Source organism: Falco cherrug, chromosome 9 (genome assembly GCF_023634085.1).
Source record: "Falco cherrug isolate bFalChe1 chromosome 9, bFalChe1.pri, whole genome shotgun sequence".
In the NCBI taxonomy this organism is placed as follows: domain Eukaryota; kingdom Metazoa; phylum Chordata; class Aves; order Falconiformes; family Falconidae; genus Falco; species Falco cherrug.
In genome coordinates, this window is record NC_073705.1 from 25,230,892 (window position 1) to 25,251,751 (window position 20,860).

The window sequence follows — 20,860 nt, forward strand, 5'->3', positions numbered from 1 at the left end:
GCCCACAGTTTGGGAGTAAACACTAAGGTCTTGTGTCCAACATATAACATGTTATTTTCTTTTCCACTAATGCCACCTCCACTTCTTATGATAGCAATGTGAGTGGGCATGAACAATGTATACCACCACTAGCCCACTATCCAGTACGAGACATATATTGCAACCTGATTGAGTCTATTACACTAGTATCTGAATGATTATGTTAGCATAGAACAGTAGTATGCCTGGAAGTGGTGGACTCTCTTGGAGGTAGGTTGTGGCATTACACATAAATTTGGGGGTTTATATGGCTCCTGTGGTCATGTGTGAGATTTGGGGGTCAGTGAAGCTGAAATTTGCTGACTTTCTGAGCATGCCAAAAGACACACCTTAAGGGAATTAGCGGTGGCTAAGCATGGTAGGTCTGTTATAAGAAGGTAGGAGGGCTTCTTAGGTGTTTGGCTGTGTTCCTGTTGGTAGCATTATTTTAATGACTGGATTGTATAATTAATGTCTATGCACGCATAGTTTTGGAAAGATCTCTCTTATAATTTTAATTCCAAATAAATTAAAAAAAGGTGGCTTGGGGGAAAAAATCTTCTGGTCAAATCACCTTTATTTATTTATTTATTATTTTTTAAAGGCATTTGAATATAAATTGTGAGTAATGGACAACTATGGCCCATCTGTAAAGATTTTAGTGTCAAGGAATCTTTTCAAGGTGTTTTGATCTGCAGTCTTTCTCACAAACAAAATATAATTAAGAAAAGACGTTTTTGCAATGCAGGGCAAAATAGTGACTTGATCTTGTGCAAGATGTTTCTGATATGGAATTTACAGCCTAGCTTTAACTTTCTTTTATCATTTACCAGTAGCATAAAAGCAAGATCCTATTTTATCTGTAGCTGGCACTTTCTTAAAGATAACTTTCAAAATCAAAGAACCAGAAGAGCTAATTTATTTCTGGACTATCAGCCTGCAGTTCCTCTATGCACAAATTCCAGTGTATCCGTTTGCTAATAGAGTGTTTGAGCACCTTACCTTGACCGCATCTTGCTCTGTTCTTAATACATAGCACGTGCTCTTGACCATTTTTTCTGCAGAGTGATTGGGAGCATGCATTCTCCTCAGGCCTAGGAAATGGTATTAATCTTCTGCTGTGTACTTTCATTTCATTTCCTGTAAAAATCCATCTTCTGCTACTGGAGTTGACCTAAGGTTAGATGTCAAAGGAACAAATTACTGTCACTTGCTCGATACCCCAAGAGTAGCTATAAATAGCAAGTTTTATAACTGTGCTGATCCTTGAGATATATAGTGATAAATATGCTTCTACCAACCAAGAGGTAAAAATAAAGTTGCGTGGCTCTGGGTGATGTATATTATTTGAAACTGACACAAATGGTACAGCTGCATCATTCAAATAGTTTTAAAAAGATGAAAAGTAACACTCATTGTATTTGCCTGCTTTAAAGTATTAATTAATGATTCTTGGGTACAATAATCCAATTAATCCACTACCACTGCTTTTAAATCCAGCAACAACAAATTCTTTATTAGATGATGTGGTAGAGTAACAAACTAGTTAACAGCTAGACTAGGATAACAGTCTAGCTAACAGCTTAGCATGTTCACTACTAGGACTCAGAGTACTAATTGAAACTTAAGTGGAACAATTTTCTGCTGGGAAATGCAGCATTAGATAAATCTTGTGCAATATTTTAAAAATGAAATCTTGACAGAAAATGTCAGAATGATTTGAAACTGAAAGTATGTTTCATTTTGATGTTCTCCTTGTTTTGTTTGAGCTTCTTCTCCTGTAGGGTGACAGCCAGACTGTATTATAAAATATTGGACTGAATGAATAATGATAACAGTGGTACTAGTGGGATGTTACACTGATATTTTTTTTGTTAATCTTTTTTTCCTGTGTTTTTACTCTATCCAGATCTTGGAAATCATGATAGTTTAAAACAGAGAAGAAAAAAAACAAACCCCAAAAATTGTTAGTATTGCTTAAGGGATGGGAATTCCATCTTCCAACAAACTTTAACATAAATTAATGCATGAGGCACATTTTTAGCTGGTTTTAAAATGTAACTGCTCCTTGGGAGTTACTCCATTATAAAAACTAAGGGACTTGGACAGTGATTTTGAATATAATGTCTTGGGCTGTCAGGATCTTTTAAGCTTTCTAGCTGTTGATTTGCACTGGCAGGATAGAATGAAGATTGCATATTATGTTGCAAATGCTTGGATGGTGCTAGCTAGAAAGCCTCTTCTGCAGGGTATGTACTAAAAGCCGGAGAAGACCTGCAATATTTTTATGACACAATAAAATTCCTTCTTATTCTTAATTGGAGATGGGCTAAAGGAGTTTTCTGGATGTATAACATGACTATGGATGCTAACACAGCTCTGCTGATGTAGTATATCAAACCATGTAACTGAGCTCAGCCTGCTGTGAGGGTGGGTTTTTTTGCTTGGTAACACCCATCTTTCCAACAACGCTGCAGTGACCTCAGTGTTATGATGGGATGGGAAGTGTAGGACATGTATGGTTGTCTCATCTCACTGATTAATGGGAAAGCTTCCTGTTGCTCTGCCCTTAGGCTACAAAATCCATTAACCACCCCTTGTGGTGCCTGAAATTTATTCTGGCCATTACCATCAATTAGAAAGTTAATAGTGTGATGATTACTGAGCTACAGTCCTAGCTATTTGTGTGATTTATACCAGGCTGGGATGGAAATGGGAAGATGCAACACTCAAAGAACCACTTCATAAGCAAGAATCTGGCATTAAGGGTGTGGTGATGTTAGTATGGGATGTATAAACATAGGGCAAGAAGAATCATTAGCCATTCTCAATTCTTCTAATTTAAAAGGCATCTTTTATTTTAAACGTAAGGAAGAACAACTTTAATGTCTATCACCAGTAAGCTGAAATATTATTTTTTTTGTTGTTGTTGATGACCATAAGCTTTGAGTCAGGCTGGGCCTATGGGAATGGTTTCATTCTGAGTTGCAGTGTTTCCTGGTGGAAAATACTCTGGTGAAGGAAGGGTGGAAATTTGCTTCCTAACCTGTTCATTGGTTTAGACAAATAAGTCAGGTGGACAAGGCGATCTTCTGGGCTGGCTTCTCCCACTTGTAGTCCACCGTTCCTCAAAAATTTTCTTAAGGTAGCAAGGAACAAGCTTGTTGCCAGTAAACTTTCATTTCTTTCTTCATGGTCTGCTCCTTTATTGAACATGATGCTCTGATGCAAATGGAAAAAATATTGAAAAACAGTACTATGGACTTATAGAGGGAAGGAGAAAATGCTTGGAGTGTATGTAGTCAGATGCACAGGTATAAGTAACCTATCGGCTTTTGGTATATATAAATTAGCTCCCAAGAATTAGTGGTACTACTGGAGTTACTGATCCTTCCAATATGCATCCAGGCACCGTGGCACAAAATGGCTTATAGAAAGAACAGGAGAGATTGCACTAGTGTTTCAGCCAGAGCACCGCTAGTGCCATCCTCTTGAGTCTTTCACTGAGAGGGCCAAATGGAGGTCTTGCTTTCATGGGCTGTTCCTTGTTTTCTTACTGAAAACTTTCACCTAGCATTGGATTAGAATAAAGTGGTTGTGATTGCTAGTGTCCCTACATTCTTCTTGGCTTTTTCTGCTTCTGTCAGTGAGGAACTGGAGATGAGTCTTTCAGGCCACAAGAAGATGAGAAGTTAGAAGGGACATTTGAGGGGGAGAGCTTTGGAGGGTCATCCTCTCTGCTGCTCAAGGAATGGAGGTGAAAGTCCCAGTTCCTTCTACTGCCATCTTACCTTGCCCTCAGTGGCAACATCCACTCTTGCTGGGGGTCTGTTAGCCAGGCAAAATAGGTGGTAAGTCCACAGTTCTTTTGCCATGAGTTCAGTCCTTGGCCCACTTCCTTTTCCAAAGCTAATGCTGTTGGTGGATTCCTACCATCATCTCTGGTTCACCTTGACAGAGGGATTCAAAGTCTCAGATGTACTGAACTACTACTTGTTTTCCTAAAAATTTCCAAATTGCAAAGGGCTTTTCTTCTACATGCCCTTTTGAAAGGTATGGAAGATGTGTTGTATGGTGAAAGTTGTGGCTCGCTGAATTCATGATGGCTGGGTTGTACCAAAACCATGTGTGTGCTCAGTGCAGCCCAAATCGTAATAGGACTGGGGATGACTGTGAAAGTGACCTATACCTACAGCTTGCATCAGCAAGTGGAGGTTTAGCCATGTGGCTACAGATTTGGGCAGGCCCTTTACTAAATATATGTAAAGGGATGGGTGGTCCTTACTTTGGGTACGATAGAGACAGAGGGACAGGTATTCTCTGTTCAGGTTGCTAAACTGAGTTGCTAACTCTCAACTGAAATGGCAGGGAAGGCAAGTTAGCAAAATATTTTTTTTTTTCTTCCACCATTACTTTAAGTGGAAATAATCAACTCATCTGGGTCACCTACAGATAACATCTGGCCCTCCTACCCCCCTACTTCCTTCCTTTCTGATTTGAGTAAAATTTTGAATAACTGTCTAATGTAATATGTAAGCTCTGGATTTGGATAATAAAATATGAGCTGCTTCTTCTGCTTGTCACATCTTCAATTTATTTATAGCAATAATCAGCTGAACTATATTAAGCCAAAGAAATTTGAGTGTGTATATTTCTGCTAATTCAGATTATTCCAAATGAAAGTTGATTAAAAAGGAGAAGAAAGAAAATGGAGTTAATTTAACTGATTATGCAGAGAAATGTCAATTTCATAGTTTCCTATTGTTTCTTTGTAATGTTTTTTACCCCTTCTCATCCTACAAGTCTTTTTGATGTTTTTTGTAGATGGGAAACTTTTTTTTGTGACAAGAAAATTCTTTCCATAAGCGAAAAAAATCCTCACATTTCAGTAAACTCATATAAAAAAATCATAGCTTTATTTCTCGTAAAATCTACAGTCACAATTCAAACTGGAAGAAAGACATTTTCAAAATTGAGGGTTAAATTTGTTTTAAAATGCACATTTAAATTTTGTATTTCTTCCTTTTGACATTGATATTAAGGCTCTTTCCAGTCTTTATTTACACATACAAAACCTGAGAAAACTTACGCTGTCAGGATGGAGTGGGAAGTCAGTGGAGCCTGAGGGAACTTGCATTTGGCTCTGTCACAGACTTCCTTCAAATGTAGGATTAGTTATCTAGTCTTTCCCTCCGTTTCCCCCACCTAGAAAGTGGGAACAGTAATACTTGACAGTCTGCTGAGGGCCTCATGACAAAAAAGTCATCAGAAATGTGTTCACTTAGGAAGTGAGACATGTGGGTCTCTTGACTTTTGAAATATCTTCTTTTCCTTTACCCTGGAGATATCTTTGAAAGTTAATTCCAACCTGCCAGGGTAAATTTGAAGTGTTTTAATGCTGTGACATGTGCAGTGCCATTACAGACATTTAAAGAAATGCTAACCCTTTGGCTTGTCACTGCTGTCAGACCACTTAACACTGCCCTCTTGAACCAAATTCCAAAGGCAAAAAAAGCCTCTCTGAACTAGCTTCGCTTTAGTTTAATCCCTGCTTAAAGCAAATGAGTTATAGCCAAAAATCAGCCAAGATTCGTTAATAAAGTGAGGAAGAAGAGGCCAAGGAAAGCATAGTCACAATATGGTTGGTCCCAAGCTGCAGAAAGGCCTTTAGCGTAGGCAGTATATCAGGGACACGAATTGGTTCAGTGTTGAAAGGCCTGGGCTGCTCAGTGTAATACAGGAGTTTTACAAAAAATCCTATGTTCTGCCGTAAAATTTCCATGGGAAAAATTCCCCAGACTTTTTAATTTGATAGATAACCTGTGTGCTGGGGGGCCACCGGTAGCCTTTCAGTGTCACCTCAGGAGAGAAACTTGTAGAAATGAGAGCAAGGTCTGCCTCTTTGCTGCATGGAAACTGTGTCCAAGGAGTCAGGATTCACTGTGTTTACATCTTGCAACTGCTCTTCAATGTGGAGGCATAAAAATCCCCTCACAACGTGTCAGTCTATGAGCTAGGCAAACAGTTGCCATTAGAAATGGGCAAGACCTTGGGGAATTATTTATACATCAATTTAGAAAAAGCTGGTGTTGAGAAGTGTCCAGGTGAAGCAAGGTAATTTGTAAAGCAGGAGTAACCTTCTATGAAAATAAAGAATGGGATAAAACCCACCAGTTCCTCCCTGAGAGAGAAGCTGAGATCAGACATTATTACTTTCTCGAAAAAATACCAGGGTTACACATGAAGGAGTTAAATCAAAACAGGCATCAGACCAAAAGTGTTATCTATCAAGGGCTTGTGAAAGGCTTAATAGGAAGAACATGTGAACTTAAATAGTTAGCTGTTGAAGAACACTTTGACATTACTAGCTTTTGTGAAACATGGTGGCATGGCAAAAATCAATGGGAAACTTTAGTGCTTGGCTATAAAACCATAAAGGAAAGAGTTTCAATTTAAGTGATGGGGGAATAGCACCTCAGCCTAGAAAGATACCCAGAGAGAAAGAATGCAAAAGTCAACAACTCTACAGCAGAGTTTACAAACAGGCTTAAAACATTGCACATAGGATTACAAATATGTTCCAGAATTAGTAGCTGCAGTACTTTTCACATTCAGATGTGAAAGATAATTTTTAATGTCTTAATTATTCCTTTATTCAGAAACCTCATCAGTGAAAGCCTTTTGTAAGTGTGACCTGTGACTCCACAGTTCTGCCTTCTGCGATCTGAGAGCCTCCTATCCAAAAATCTGCTCATGTAGAGATCAATACGATAGCAACTGGCAAATCTTGTGCTTAAGGCGCCAATCCCTCTGGAGGCAAACCAGGTGGCAAATGTAGTTATGCAGGAGGTTGGAACAGGTGATCTGATAGTCATTGCTCTTTCTTAAAATACTTGACTTCTGCCAAGGCTGAATTCATGAGCAGAAATAGAAGCAGGCTAGAGCCCATCTCTTCACGCTGTTTCTGGTCATGACAGGCTGCCCCACCTCTGTTGCTCCCTAACCACATTACAGATGCTTCTGGTCCTGCCTCCCAGGGCTGGCTGCCATTCGGACAGCAGTTAGAACAGCAAATTGGAAATGTGGAGGAAGGATGGAGAGGAAATGATACATAGACAATCTTCTCATGGTGTTGGTAGAGGAAGCAGTCTTCCTTTTAATACGTGAAAACAAGCTGTAACTGGTGGAAAAAGAAAAAAAAAAAAGTAAATGGTGCCAGTTGAAGTGATTGCTTCTTAATGATGTGTGCTATAACAAGGAACTTCATCTGTTAACATGTATCTTTTATGGGAAGAAAGTGTATTCTATTAGGCAGGATGCATGATGTTACACAGTTTAAAGTCTGTATGTAATATTTTCTTTTTCTTCTTTTTTTTCTTTCTTTCTTTTTTTATTTTTTTTTTTGGACTGTTCCAGAAAGATCTTGTTGCAAAAGAAACCTTGACCAAACAATGAATGGAGTTGATTCTTCAAGTCTTCAACAGCTTGTGTAAAATAAGTACAGACAACCTTAAATTCGTAACAAAGAAGGGTAAACAGCAACTTGCTAGGGAATTTATTTAATCTATATATTCAAACCGACAGTCCTCTGAATTTCAGTCTATGCTTCTTAAGAAAGAAGAAAATTTCCATAGGGTTCATGTTACTGCTTGATTCAGAATGCCTATTATAATTGTGAAATATTGGGAGGAATGCATTGAGATATATTCATGACAGTAGGTGGACTAATGGAATTCAGTGGCTTTATTTAAAATGTGCAAGAGTTTATTATAATACTGTAATAGAAATGTCATTTACCCTGACGGGAGGAGAGGGAAAAGCCCTGTCAATGAATAATAATGAAGTTATTTAAATGTCAACTTTCTTGCAAATAGTTTGCAAAATATAAATTATTCTACATGTTTCTAGTTTTGTTTTAATTTATTACTCGGCGAGTCAGAGCTTCAGTCCCACAGTTTTGGTATTTTTTATACTGTCATATGAACTAGTAATAATTAAAATGTTTATCTTCTTGGGTGTTTGCAGAAATGTCTTTCTGAATTCTGAAAAAATAGGGAGTCTGGTTCTAAACAGCTACCAGTAGAATCTGGGATTTAATGGAAGCAATTACAACTAAAATGGTGGGACAGGTATGAGGTTCAGAATTGAGTCTAAATACTGTTTCTGAATATTATTTTTTTACTAAGTATCATCTACATTTCAGTAACATCCACAATATCCTAACACGTATCTTCCCCCCCATATTTTGTTAGGTTTATACACACATCAAATCTCTTTGCAGACCTTCCCATTTCAGACTCATCTGGACTCATTTTGACTTAGCCTGTACTAACTGTACCAAGCAAAATCAAGCCAAAATGAAACAATTTACACAGGGATGTAAATTAATTTGATGAAACATTTATAAACGTATAAACATACCCTCTCCCCCTAAAAATTTGAGAAACTATGGCAACAGGCATGTCTACACAGGAGCTAAAAAAGTAGAGCTTACTGTTCACTTATTTACATATAGTTAGTTCAGTAGCTGTGGCTTTTCAGCAGATGGATCAGCAGGTGTAGTGTTTCATTCTTGTGTTTTCAGCTCTACAGGTCCTGGGTTTAGTCCTTCTCAGATGATTTTTCCAACCATTTGCTTCCTCTGTTCATGTTATACATATGCGCTAAACCCGAGTTTTCTCTGCAGAGCTTCAGAGAAGCAGCCTACCACACAAAGCGTGGGAGATGTTGGTTGATACATATCCGTTCCCCTTCAGATAACTGAGATTGAATTTGTTGATCCTACACTGTTGTTACTGCCTACACCCTGCTGAGGTGCATCTGTCTTTTGCAACACTTCCAGGTTAGGCTGGTTTCCTGGATCACCAAACAGCTGACAACATTTTCATGGGTTAGGAGTCTCGTGCTGCTTTATACGCCCATTTAATAAGACAAAGGAAGAGCTCATTATCCAGGCTGCTTATCAATGCCTGCTCATATACATACATATAATAGGAATAAGATAAATGCAGGTTGGTGGTACCCCTAGGTTAGGTCCCAACAGAGGCTTCATGTGTATGCAGTGTTTCATTCAATACAATCCTTTTGTTCTGCTGCTCTCTGTTCGTGTATCTGTCACCATTTCTTTGTGTTAAAGCACTTCTAGGTGCCCATCTGCTGTTGTATAACATTTACCTCCCTGGTAAAATTAAGGGTAATTGTAAAGTGGTGTAAGAGAAACAGCAGCTTGTAACTGGGCAGGTAGGACTGGCTATTGCTAGTTTAGAACGTGGTAATGTAAGTAAGATCAAATAGTAGCTCTGTTGATTTCTTGTGTATTTGTTCATCTGCAAAAAATGATGTTTTTCTTTCTTTGAAGTCTTTCAGTTGCTTTTATAGATGTTAACAGAAGCACATACTTCCATCTGTATATAACATTACCTGTAAATAAAACTATGAATGCAAAATAATTGCTTAGAGATTTAAAATAAGAAGTGGCTGGCAATTCTAAGATTACCATTTGCAATAGGCCTTTGACATCTGTTTGCCTGTGCTGTGGCAGGGGTAATGGCTGTTATTCTTTAGAAATTTTAAAGCCAGTATTATGTGTCAGATACTCTTTACTCCTATCCCCTCTTGAAGGGTTTCATTTTGAAATCACTGTCACTGTTATAAAGAACTGCATTACTTCTTTAATATATGTTTTTCCTAACTCATCAGGTTGGATTTAGTGCTTAAAATATTTATGTGTCTTTATCAGCCCAAACTTCACAGTTTTGGTTTTGAGGCAAACCACAATAGTAATACTAATTCCTGAGAAGGCCAGGTGATGAGGTGGACAATGTAACCAAAGTGAACCAGCAGTTCTTGGCAGGACTGTGTTCAGCATCTTGCTGTAGCTTCTTTCACTTGAATTCTGGCACATCTCTGAGTTATTAACAGAAATAACTATAACAGTATTCTCATTCTCAGTCCACTGAGGAGATAGCTCGGTTAGTTTACATGTGCTCCTGAGAGAGATGATCTTGTAAAGGGAAGATCAATCAGTAGATGAGAAGTTGACATTAATGCTCTAACCAACAAAGGTCATACATGTGCACAGGGGTGCATATGTTTATTGGTGGGAAGGAGGGAAAGGAAAAAGCTATGGTTGCAAACCATAAGTCAATTGTTACGTGATCAGGACTGATACATGCAAATGCTTCTATAATGTTCCTGAATAGAAAGACTCAACTTCAATGCAAATCCACATTTTAGTGCAATTCATCTTACTGGGTAAAACCCCAAGCAGCTGCCTTCTTGTTTTATTCATATACTGATTGCAAAATGTGAAATCCCAGAAGCTGTAGTGTGAATGTAGGTGTAGAACTGATCCAGAAATTTAACACCCTGCACCCTACACACATGCACATGTAAAAAGGGATGAACACACACACCGACTTGTAAATGTTAATTGTCCTAAATACCTTTGTGAATTTAGTCATTGTTTCCCAGATACGAGAGAACCTGGAAATAATGGGTGCCTAGTCTTTACTTCAGAATGACTGGTTTTGGAGTGATTAGCAGAAGGGAAAAATCCATGTTACAACTTGCAAGTGAAGTTCTATATGGACCCATTTGTATGTTTCAAAGACGAGATGCAGATTTATTATCTGCAAGAATATGTTATACTTTTAAATGTCTCTGTTACCCGGATACATGTCACTTTTCTGCAGTGTGTGGATACCATCTGTACTGGTTTGGGCTGATTATCTAAATGCCTTGGATATTAGGACATAATTCAGGCAAGGACAAGCTGCATAATGAACAAAAGCTATGTTGATAATTGATCTTGATTCCAATTACATGTTAAGGAGAGACATTACAGGAACTCTGCACAGTCTTACTCACTTGTTTTGTTTTTTCCCAAGAGATGTAGTCAGTGTCTCTATGGGCAACCCTTGTATCAGAAATATATTATTATATATAATATATATCTTTAAGCAAGAATAAAGCACATGTGTCCGTGTTCTCTGATAGTTCATGTGGAAAAAAGAAATAAAAATTGTAGGTGTAATGTTTGTGTAGTTAGGTTTTCAAAGGGACATCAGTGTTTTTCACAGAAAACTGAACTCCAATTTCACTGAACAATCAGCTGGAGCAGCTATTTTGGAATATACTTAGAAAAGACTCATCTTAACAAAATTAGTCTAAGCTTGAAGTATACAATGAATTCATAACTTTAGTCTCTTGCTGTCTGCTATTTGGCATTTCTGACTATCATTATAGTCTTCTATATGCAGAATTTAGCATTTCTTATCGTACATGTTGATTTTAAAATGCTTTGGGAAGATGCTGGTTTAATTTTTCCTAACCTAATTTAAATGCAAATTATAAGCACTCACATGATGCTGTGTGTATATAATTAAGTATCATTATATACTACATGAATCATTCAAAAAGCTCTAGAGAGCCATTCTGTTATGTAAAGCATGACTTATATTGAAAAGCCACCAAGTGACTTGTGCTTTTGTGAGTAAGCGTTTGTATTTATGAAATGTCTCTTTGAATTGTAGGTCAACAGATTATGGGACAACGTATGAGAAACTGAATGATAAAGTCGGTCTGAAGACTATTTTGAGCTACTTGTATGTTTGTCCAACAAACAAACGTAAGGTAGGTGATAGCAGGGTTGGCCTGTTTTGACTTTATGATGCAATTTCTGTCCTGGTGATTTCTCCCAGTTTCCTTAGTATCTATTACTATTTAAGTGGCTGGAAACTCTGCCTCCCTCCCCTTGAAAATATATGCGGCTTTACCAAAGTATCAGCCACCTTGTACCATCTATACTACCTACCAGCGTACTTGATGGTATATATGTTAACAAAATATGGTCATTAAATGCATAGGCATAATAGGCATCATGCATTTAATTGTTGCTTACCTCCTGAATCGTGATGGTTTTGTTGTCTGAAAGTGAGACTCATTAGAATGGCAGAAATGCACCTACAGTGACCAGATTGTATGTAACATTATTTCTTTTAAGTGCTCCCAATAGTTAACTGAACAGGATTTGACAAATTCCTGCAGAGAAAATGCTTTCTGAAGCCCTGAAGGTTTTAATGATGCAAGCACCCTACTGACTAACAGTTTATTAAGAATTTAGAATGCTGACATGTTCATAAAAGGTATCTGATGCCTTCTTTGAGATCAGGTTTTGATAAAATTTTTGTGTTTTGGACGTATGCAATAGGAAGTGATGAAGCACAGTTCACAATGATGATGACTCGTATTCTTGCATATACTAGTAAAAAATGTTGTGTTTAAAGACTCTGCACATGCTGTTTAAAAAGGGTTTAACTCTCGTTTTTGGTGTTTTGGTGTGGAAACTAAGAAGTAGTTTCAATCATCCCGAAATTACTAGCAATTTCATTTCAGATATCCTCATATATTGGTCCAGAAAAGAAAAGAATCAAAATGAAATCAAAACATTATTAAATAAATGCCAGTGGTGACACCATTGTCTGCTTGACTTACTAGCTGTGAGGCTATAGTGCATATGCAGCGGGTGGAAGGCCTGACTCAAGCTCTTTATCAGACGGAATATGAACCTGGCTAGAATAGTTTTCTATCCTTGCTTTCTGTCCTAGTGGATAGTTCAAGTTACTAGAAGCAAAACTGAATTGTATCAGCAGAAAATGCTAATGAAGACCCACCTCTAAAGGAGGCTGTGTATATTCTGGCAGCTGAGGTCACTATGATGCTGGTTTCATTATACTGAAACACCTATGTATTCTTTAAGATAGATTGTAAAAGGAAGAGGGAGCTGTCCTATCCAGGGAGTAGTTCATGTTTAACTGTTCAAAAGGAACAGGCACTTCTACGCATGAGTCATTTGTTCTATTAAGAAATTGACCCTGGGTTGATACAAATCATGTCCTAATGTCACCTTCTTTTCTCCAACTGACTTTAAGTGGAAGTCCATACTGCCATCTGGGGTGTAGACACGTGACAGTGTATACGTAATCCTACCCTCTACTCCCCCATCTGGCCCTGTGAACAATGTTTTGCTCATAACCAAGAATCTTTGACTGATGTTCAGGGACTTTCTTCCTTCCCCTGATGAAACAATGTTTGCAGACACTGGAACATAAAGCTAGAGTGGACTTTTAGTGTCATACATTCCACTTCTTTGCTACAGGCAGCTGCCTCATGTGGTCCTAACAAGACATCTATCAAGTGCTCTCTTAATGGTATTCTGGTTAATGGACTATAGCTGTGGAATTCCAGTCCTTACCTGTTCTGATGAAGTTAGGTTTTGCTGGAAGACCCTCAGAAACAGAAGTTGGCTACCATTTGTAATGCCACCTGATTGATTCCTTATACCTACCTGCATAGCTATGATTATACAGGACCGGAAAAAGGTGTAGGAGTAGAGAGATAAATGATTGTAATCAAAGCAATCAAGAAACAGTATGAGTTCAAGTGTCCTGATGAAAATCAGGTTGAATTGGGATTAAATGGTCCCAGATTGGTGGAGTGATCTCTTCTCATTGCAGCTGATCCCTGATGAAGATATGACACTTTTCACTAGAAGCTAAAAAAGAAATCATCAGATCACTGAAATATGCTTCAGGTTTGAGGTTTGAAAGGTTAGTCTCTTGGCACAGAGATTGTGGTGTGGAAGGTGTGTGTATATATATACTCGTGCCTGATGTTTGTTGGACAGTAATAATACTGTTCTCTAGAACTAAGAGGGGTTTTAGCTGGGCAAAACCTGCATGATCACTTAGCTATTGTGGTTCAGAGAAACCTAAGATGAAATTAAAGGTTTTGCAAGCATGTTAAACCAACCTAAATGCAGGCTGGCTCTGAAAACTACCTCTGGCTGCACCTTCCCATTCCTTTCCTCACACTGCCACCCTTGTTTGTGTAGCCATCTGGTGAGCTGGATCAAGGACTAATCTGCCTGAAAACTAATCCATTTCCAGCTCAAAAAACAAATAGATGAAAGGATAAAGCTTTCAGGTGGAAGGGTGGAACTGCCTGTTCTGGCAGTAGACTGCGCTAAAGTTGGCCTCTAATCAGTATGGGACAGTGCCAGAGGAAAGCTGTGACACAAGGGATGAAAGGACCTGTGTAATGGGCCAAGCTTGAATTTTCCAAAATTTATTTCAGCAGGAGCAGAATTAGGCGTGTGGGGAGAACTTTTGGAAGCCTTGCTTATGCTGTCTATTTCTGTAGAACATTCGGCCATTCCTCCAATGAATATTTAACTTTAGGCACCTAGCTAGTCCCCCAAGATTAAGAGGGCATGGGGAGTAGAGTGTAGAACTATGTTGTATTTCCACAATGAAAGCAAAAATACTAAACCTCAGGGTCTTTATCATACCTGCTGTGGATGGAAAGCAGAAAGAAACGTACTTAGAAATTTTGCCACCAAGAACACTTTCAACTAAACCCTATGGATCCTGAGACCTGTTTCCCCACTCCCACCCCCTGAAATTCTGATAACACTGTGAGAAACTCTGGTTACTTTGAAAGTTGCATCTTGTTTCACTAATGTGGGCCGGGTGAGAGCTGCAGACATTTTTCTTAAAAGTAGGACTCAACTATGCTAAAATCCATGAACTTTATAACACATACTATTCATGTGAAGATTTTTTATGCTGCAGGAGTTAATACTGGGCAAATGCTAACAGCATGTTTTCCCTAAATATTTGTTATATGTGGGAAGTGCTTTCTCTGACTGCAGCTGCAGCCTTCTATGTTCTTTGTTCTGCAAGGCATTCCTTAGCAGAGAGAAATCGCTGCTTTGGTAGTGGAAAATAAATGGTGCATTTTTTAATCTTAAAGCTATTGGGCAAGAGACCTTGCTACAACAATGGTTCATTAGTGGGGCAGCATGGACTTAATTTATTGAAGCTGCCTTCTGAAAAAAATCCTTTTAGCACATGCTTAAGTTTTAGGAATGGTCTCATTGAAACAGAAGGTAAATGTTGGAACTTTGCTGACTCAAGACTGATTGTTTCTAATAAAAACAAGTATACCCTGTACATAGTCTTGTCTGTTCCTTGCAGAGCAGTTGGAACAATGAACTGTAGAATGCATGTAATTGGATTTATTCAAATAATTAATAAATTTGTTCATTAATTTCTGATGATTTTCACATTCTGGAAAAGAACAAACAGCAGCATGTGTTGAATAAATTGTTTGCTGTAATTTATTTGCTCTTCTCCATCTAGAAAAAAAGTGTATCTATAAATACACAGGATTTGTAGAGCTTCCCACAGTCTATGAATGCCAATTTCTTTCTAAAAGCATCTGAATTCTAGTTCTTGTCTCTTTATTGAACAAAATTAAATACTTTAACCAGACATTGTAGACAATGTTGTATTACAAAAGGGTGCTTTGGAAATAAAAATGAGAACAAAGTCAACTGTTACTTACAATTTAAACTGATGACCTATTGCTGTTGCATGATATTTTTCTGAATTACAGTGTTTTCTTAAGTAAATTACAGAAAATGCTGAGTGACATAGCCATGTATAAGTTACAGCAGGAAGAGAGGTGGAAACTCTGGTTTTTAGTATTGTATCCTTTCACTGAATTATGGTACTTCCTGGTGATATGACTAATGGTATAGATTGGGAGGGGACTGGGGAGGGAATTGTAACAGAGGGATCTTCCCAAAGGCACAGAGCCTGTTTGAGTATTTGTCAACAAGTCTCCGGAAGAGAGAATCCCCAATGTGCAATAAATCTGTAGGCTTAGGTATGTCAATATTGGCTTATTTGTTAGCTTCACTGAGCCTTTTGTGAGGGGAAATAAAATGATTTAAATGCTTCTACATGAAGGAATAGTGTTTGGGAATCATGGCACTGATGGGTTAAAAATAGATATCCAAGTTGATATCTTGAAAATCCATTTTCACAGAAGTTTCATTCACATGCACTAAATTTTATGTTCTGTCTTTATCAGAGCCTTTGGTATAGGCTGCTTTTAAACATTGCATGGAAAATCACGGACCTATGCAAATAAAAAGTGAATGAGTGGTATTGGGGATTTACAATTGGTTTAACTAAAGCTTTTCTTTGACTCAAAAAATGCTGCAGGCTAATTTAGACACTGTATCCTTGTATGAAGTACACTGTGTTCTTTGCAAAGAGCCAGTTTGTGCAGCCCATTTGTTCTTTGTACTTTCAAACCACTTGTACCCATGTATCTCCATTTAATTAATAAAATGTTGGGTGATAGTATCTGCCAGCAACTTTTACGCTATTAATAGGGCTAGTCCATCAGATATTTTCTGTGGGTTTGAACTTTTGTTAGGGTTTGTTTTGTTTTGTTTTCTCTCTCCCTTTCTTTCTGCAGGCCTGCCTTGAATTTTCCCTTTATTCCTCCAAATGTTCAGATTTTAATTGCTGTGCAGTAGTGTCCTCTTTTTCTTTCTGTCTAAAGATGAATGCATTACATATGCCTTCCTCTTCTTTTATATTTAGCGGTTGTGATTAGCACCTTTATCACAGCATGTTAAGCACCGTCCTGTTGTGTGTGTAGCTCGAAGATAACGAATATTTATTGTAAATATAATTGTGTGGGTTTCAATGCTGGCCGGATCCCTAACTGCTTCAAATTAATTTCTATTAATGATTTCGAAATGAAAGGAATGGCAGCCCAGCCTTTTGTTCTTTCTAGCATTGGGTGGTGGTGGAGAGAATAGTTGACAAATGTTTCTATCAGTCAAGGCAGGAGAAGATTTACCCTTATTATCTGAAATGGGAATGATTGAGTGCTATTTTGTATCCTGTGGTATTAGAGGTGTTCGCTTGTTTCGGGGAGGCTTCTGGTTTTGGAATGTGAACTGCCGAGTTGTGTAAACACTAAGACCTGAAACTGCGTGCTTTACACTGCCCTTTGCACCTGCTGTCCTTAAAGTTGGGGTAAATATCCATAGGGATGAACAGTTCCACCTGACATTGCTGTTTCTTTAGAAGCTGTTACTCTCAGTTGCTAAAATCAGACTTGGAACACTTCTAAAAATCCTCTCTGTGACCTGTCTCACTATGGAAGCTTTCAAAAGTCTGATGTGATGACAAGTCTTGATTTTTTTACTTAAGGAAAAACAGTTATTTCCAGTGGTGTCCTCCTTGCAGGCCTCTGTAAATCTTAGTGTGAAGGCTATCAGTTTGTTTTGGGGAGGTTAGAGCTCAGCAGAGTTCTTAGCACACCTCACTGTAGACTGAACCAGATCCCGTGGCTGTCAAGGGATGGCATCCTTAGTAAATTAGGCACAGTGGGAAACCCAGGGTCTATAGTCGATCAATCATGCCAATAGCCCGAAGTGCTATTGCAGTCCAGTCTTGCAGAGACAAAATCAATTATTCTGTTGCTCTCCTCTTTCATTTGGAAGGAAAGGTCCTTGTTAGCTGCAGGCTGTGAGTGCAGCCTTCAAAGAGACAGTCAGAAGAGACCAAAAAGGCATTGTGTAACAGATGTGAATGGTGAGGGTTTTGGGTGGTTTACTTTTTCTTGTGTGTTTTTTTTTTTTTCTTGTTTATTTTATTTTAAATTATGTACTGCCCAGGAGATTTCAAGGACATGTTTAATGAAAGATTTTTCTTATCTTTTGCAAGGGAGGAGCCACTTTGTACTGACGTGTTTTGCAGATTGAAAAAATGCATTTCATCAAATGAAAACTTCTGTTTGGATTAGACGATTAAACCCTGTATAGCATAGGAAGGTATATGAAGAAGCCCCTCGATTTGTTTCAAATGTCTCCTATGCTGTGACCATAGGTAAATGAATCTTCATAGCTATGAATTCATGGATTCTTCTTTTACTTGAGAGACAGTCTTTTAGAAGGGGGGAATCAAGAGAATGTGGGGTGGGATTCATCAGGTGGTTTTGCTGATCTGATAGACAGTTTGGTGTAGATAGGACTACACATGCCTTTTCTCCAATGGTCTTCCAGTGGGAGAACATAGGTGTTCTTCCTCACTTATATCTTTTCTCTAAATACAGTGGTCCAAGTCTTTCATTCAGCAGTTTTGGTTTAAGACTTCATCTCCTGATGAGAAAAGAGTCGAAATCCTGAACCTACAAGGGTCAGAATTACTGGATTGCAGGGGTGGTTCAATGGACTTCTAATAACACTATACACATTTAATTGGTTCACTATCCACAGGAAGAGGGATGTCTCACCCCTCAAAGAAAGAAATTTTTCAGTTCTGCAGTTCAGGAATTATGGTGAAGTAAGTCTGCTACTATTAGAAGCCACTGTTGGTGGTGACTGGAAAGTTATATCCTTATGACAATACATATATTACAATTTTAATTTCTTGTAATATCTGTAAATTCAAGACTAATGCTTCCACCTGTGCACTAGATAATCAAGTACAGACTTGATTTCCATTTCAGAAGATTGTTGTCATGGTCCCCTGCCCCCCGTCCCCCGCCCCCCATCCCCGCCCCACCCAATATGGAAAGAAGGATAAAGCTAAATTTTTTGTTAGTTTAAAAAGGTAGATTGTTCCACATATCTTTTGGATATGATCCAATACAACTGCAGTTCAGTAGTTTCACTGGAGTCAATAAAGACCTGTAAAGTGGCAGTGACTGAAGAGCTGGTGCTGTATTGTTAGTCTTTAATGCTGAGTTCATGGGAAACCAATAATTAACAAGCATTTGGTCCCTGTTAACAAAGTGAAGGCAGACTCTCATTTTTCAAAATGAGTATTTTGACTTTTGAAGTGTCTGGCAGCATTCACTACCAAACTTTCTGATTTGTGGCTGTAGTATGTGACAGCTTTTACAATAGCCATTACACGCAAAGCCCTTGCCATTATTCTACATTCTACATCTCTTCTTGGACATGAAGTGAAATCAAAGCCCATTTATTCTGCTGCTGCTCTTGTAAGCCTATCAAAAATCATGGCAGTTTTGACATTTTCCCGCTAAAAGTACTACAGTATGCTGTTGTATCTCACAGAAGTCTCCAAGGGCACACAGAGCGTTGAAACTAATGATAGGGTAGTATGAGCCATGGAATTTGGCTTTAGAGCCAAGATTCACCCAGGCTAAGGAGGGTTTCAAAGGTGGTGTTTCCATTCTGATTCTGACCCCTGTTTTATACAAACTGGGCAGTTAAGGTTTATGCAAGATAATCTTTTGTTGAATGTCCTTCAATTATTTCATCCTTTTTAAATTCTTCAGTGATTTCCCAAATATTCTGGAACAGATGCTTTCCCTTTTGGCAAAGCAGGACATATGCCAGCAGCTTAGAGATCAGAGGAGGAATGTGTTGCTAGCTGCAGCCTAAATAAAGGCAGCTGCAACTGATGGTAGAGCAAGAATGCATCCAACTGCAGAGCAGACCTGTCTTATTGTCAAACTTGTAGCTCCATCCATTTCCATAAGGAAGAAAAGAAGAAAACCAGGAAGAAAGCCTGCCACCATAATATTGATTTTTTTTTTCTTGTGATAAACTACCCCCAATAAGTTGAAAATCAGCTTGTTCTGTGTCCCATCAAGTTGAACTGAAAATATGTGCAGTAGGGTTGTTTTCATTTACCTTCTGGATTTTGAGCCATTAAAGATACATACCTAAATCTCACTTTTATATCTCTTCACTGCTGTGTTGTGGTAGGAACTTAATTCTTTGGTTGCAAAACGTGGAAATTGTCTTGCTACTGCATGACTTCAGAAGCTGGCCTTAAAGGGAAAAATAGCGTGATACTGTGGCATAAGCCATATGATGGTTGGTTGGCTGGGGTTTGGAACTGGTGACAATAACAAAAGTATGACTATTGACCACAGGAGCTCTGAACTCAGCCATCCCTTGCCATGTCCGTGACAGAGTCATATGTATTATCTTTTAATTAGCATAATCTATAGGGCATGTTTATCACCAGATTGCAATTGCTCACTCCTGTAGTCTAGATATGTTATGATGAAGAAATTGACTAAATGACAGGATACTTGAGTGTTACACCTTCTGTCTGGCTGTACTTGGAGTACAAGGAGAAGAGAAGAAAATAAAAAAAATAGTCTTGATTATGAAAATTCTGATAGATGTTCATAAATGCAGAGAAGGGGAGTGGTGGCAAGGATTAATGGATATAATTAGAAAGTTGTCTGATGCTAAGAAAATGTGGAATTTGACTTGTATGCAGATAGCATGAGAATTAGAGACTAACAAATAGTAACTCATATATCATATCAAGAGTAACAGCTCACTGCGGAAGCAGCCAAGCTTCTGGGAGAAAATGGGACTAATTCAGTGTCTGGTATTAAAAGATATTGCAGAAACTGTAAATGAGCTATTTCCTTTTAGTGCTACTAAGTGAAAAGTTTAGGTTTCTTGTTGCAGGGACAGAGAGAGATATCCCAGAGCCAGAAGAGGGGGAAAAAATCCTGAGTCAAAGGTAACACAAAAGAGAATTTAAGGGTCAAAATTTACTGAAAATCAGACACTGTAATCCATATTTTTGTCTCTAGTCTTTTGATTCCTATCTCTCCACCTCTTCTTATTAGTAGAAAAAAAAAAAAAAGGAATTAAAATATTTAGGAAGGGCATATAATTTGGGGAGCAAAGAAAATACAATGGCTACTACAGCTTGAAAAATAATGGCATAGTGAAGTATAGGTAGGAGCACAAAGAATTATCCTTCTCTTTACCATGGACTGGCTTCCAGATGGGTACAGGTCTCCCACAAATTTGCACAAACCCAGTTTTTCTGTGGAGGAATCTCTTCTACCACGTTCAGAAGTAATGAATTGTGGTCAGTGGTTCTTTAAAGGTAGGATTTTTTAAGGGATAAGTGACAGCAAAGGAGAGAGAGCTGTTGAGGAAGTGATCATAGTGATAATGGCAATAATTGGA

At 38.2% G+C, this 20,860-nt stretch overlaps 1 protein-coding gene across 4 annotated transcripts in view; it reads left to right on the forward strand.

Annotated features, from left to right (window-relative positions):
- The window catches only part of SORCS1 (sortilin related VPS10 domain containing receptor 1), a 304,532-nt gene that overhangs the window by 116,886 nt on the left and 166,786 nt on the right, over positions 1 to 20,860 (forward strand). For all 4 annotated transcript variants that reach the window (XM_055721229.1, XM_055721230.1, XM_055721231.1 and 1 more), the window contains exon 3: positions 11,553 to 11,652. In XM_055721229.1, coding sequence (XP_055577204.1) covers positions 11,553 to 11,652 — 100 coding nt within the window. The remainder of the gene's footprint in view (positions 1 to 11,552; positions 11,653 to 20,860) is intronic.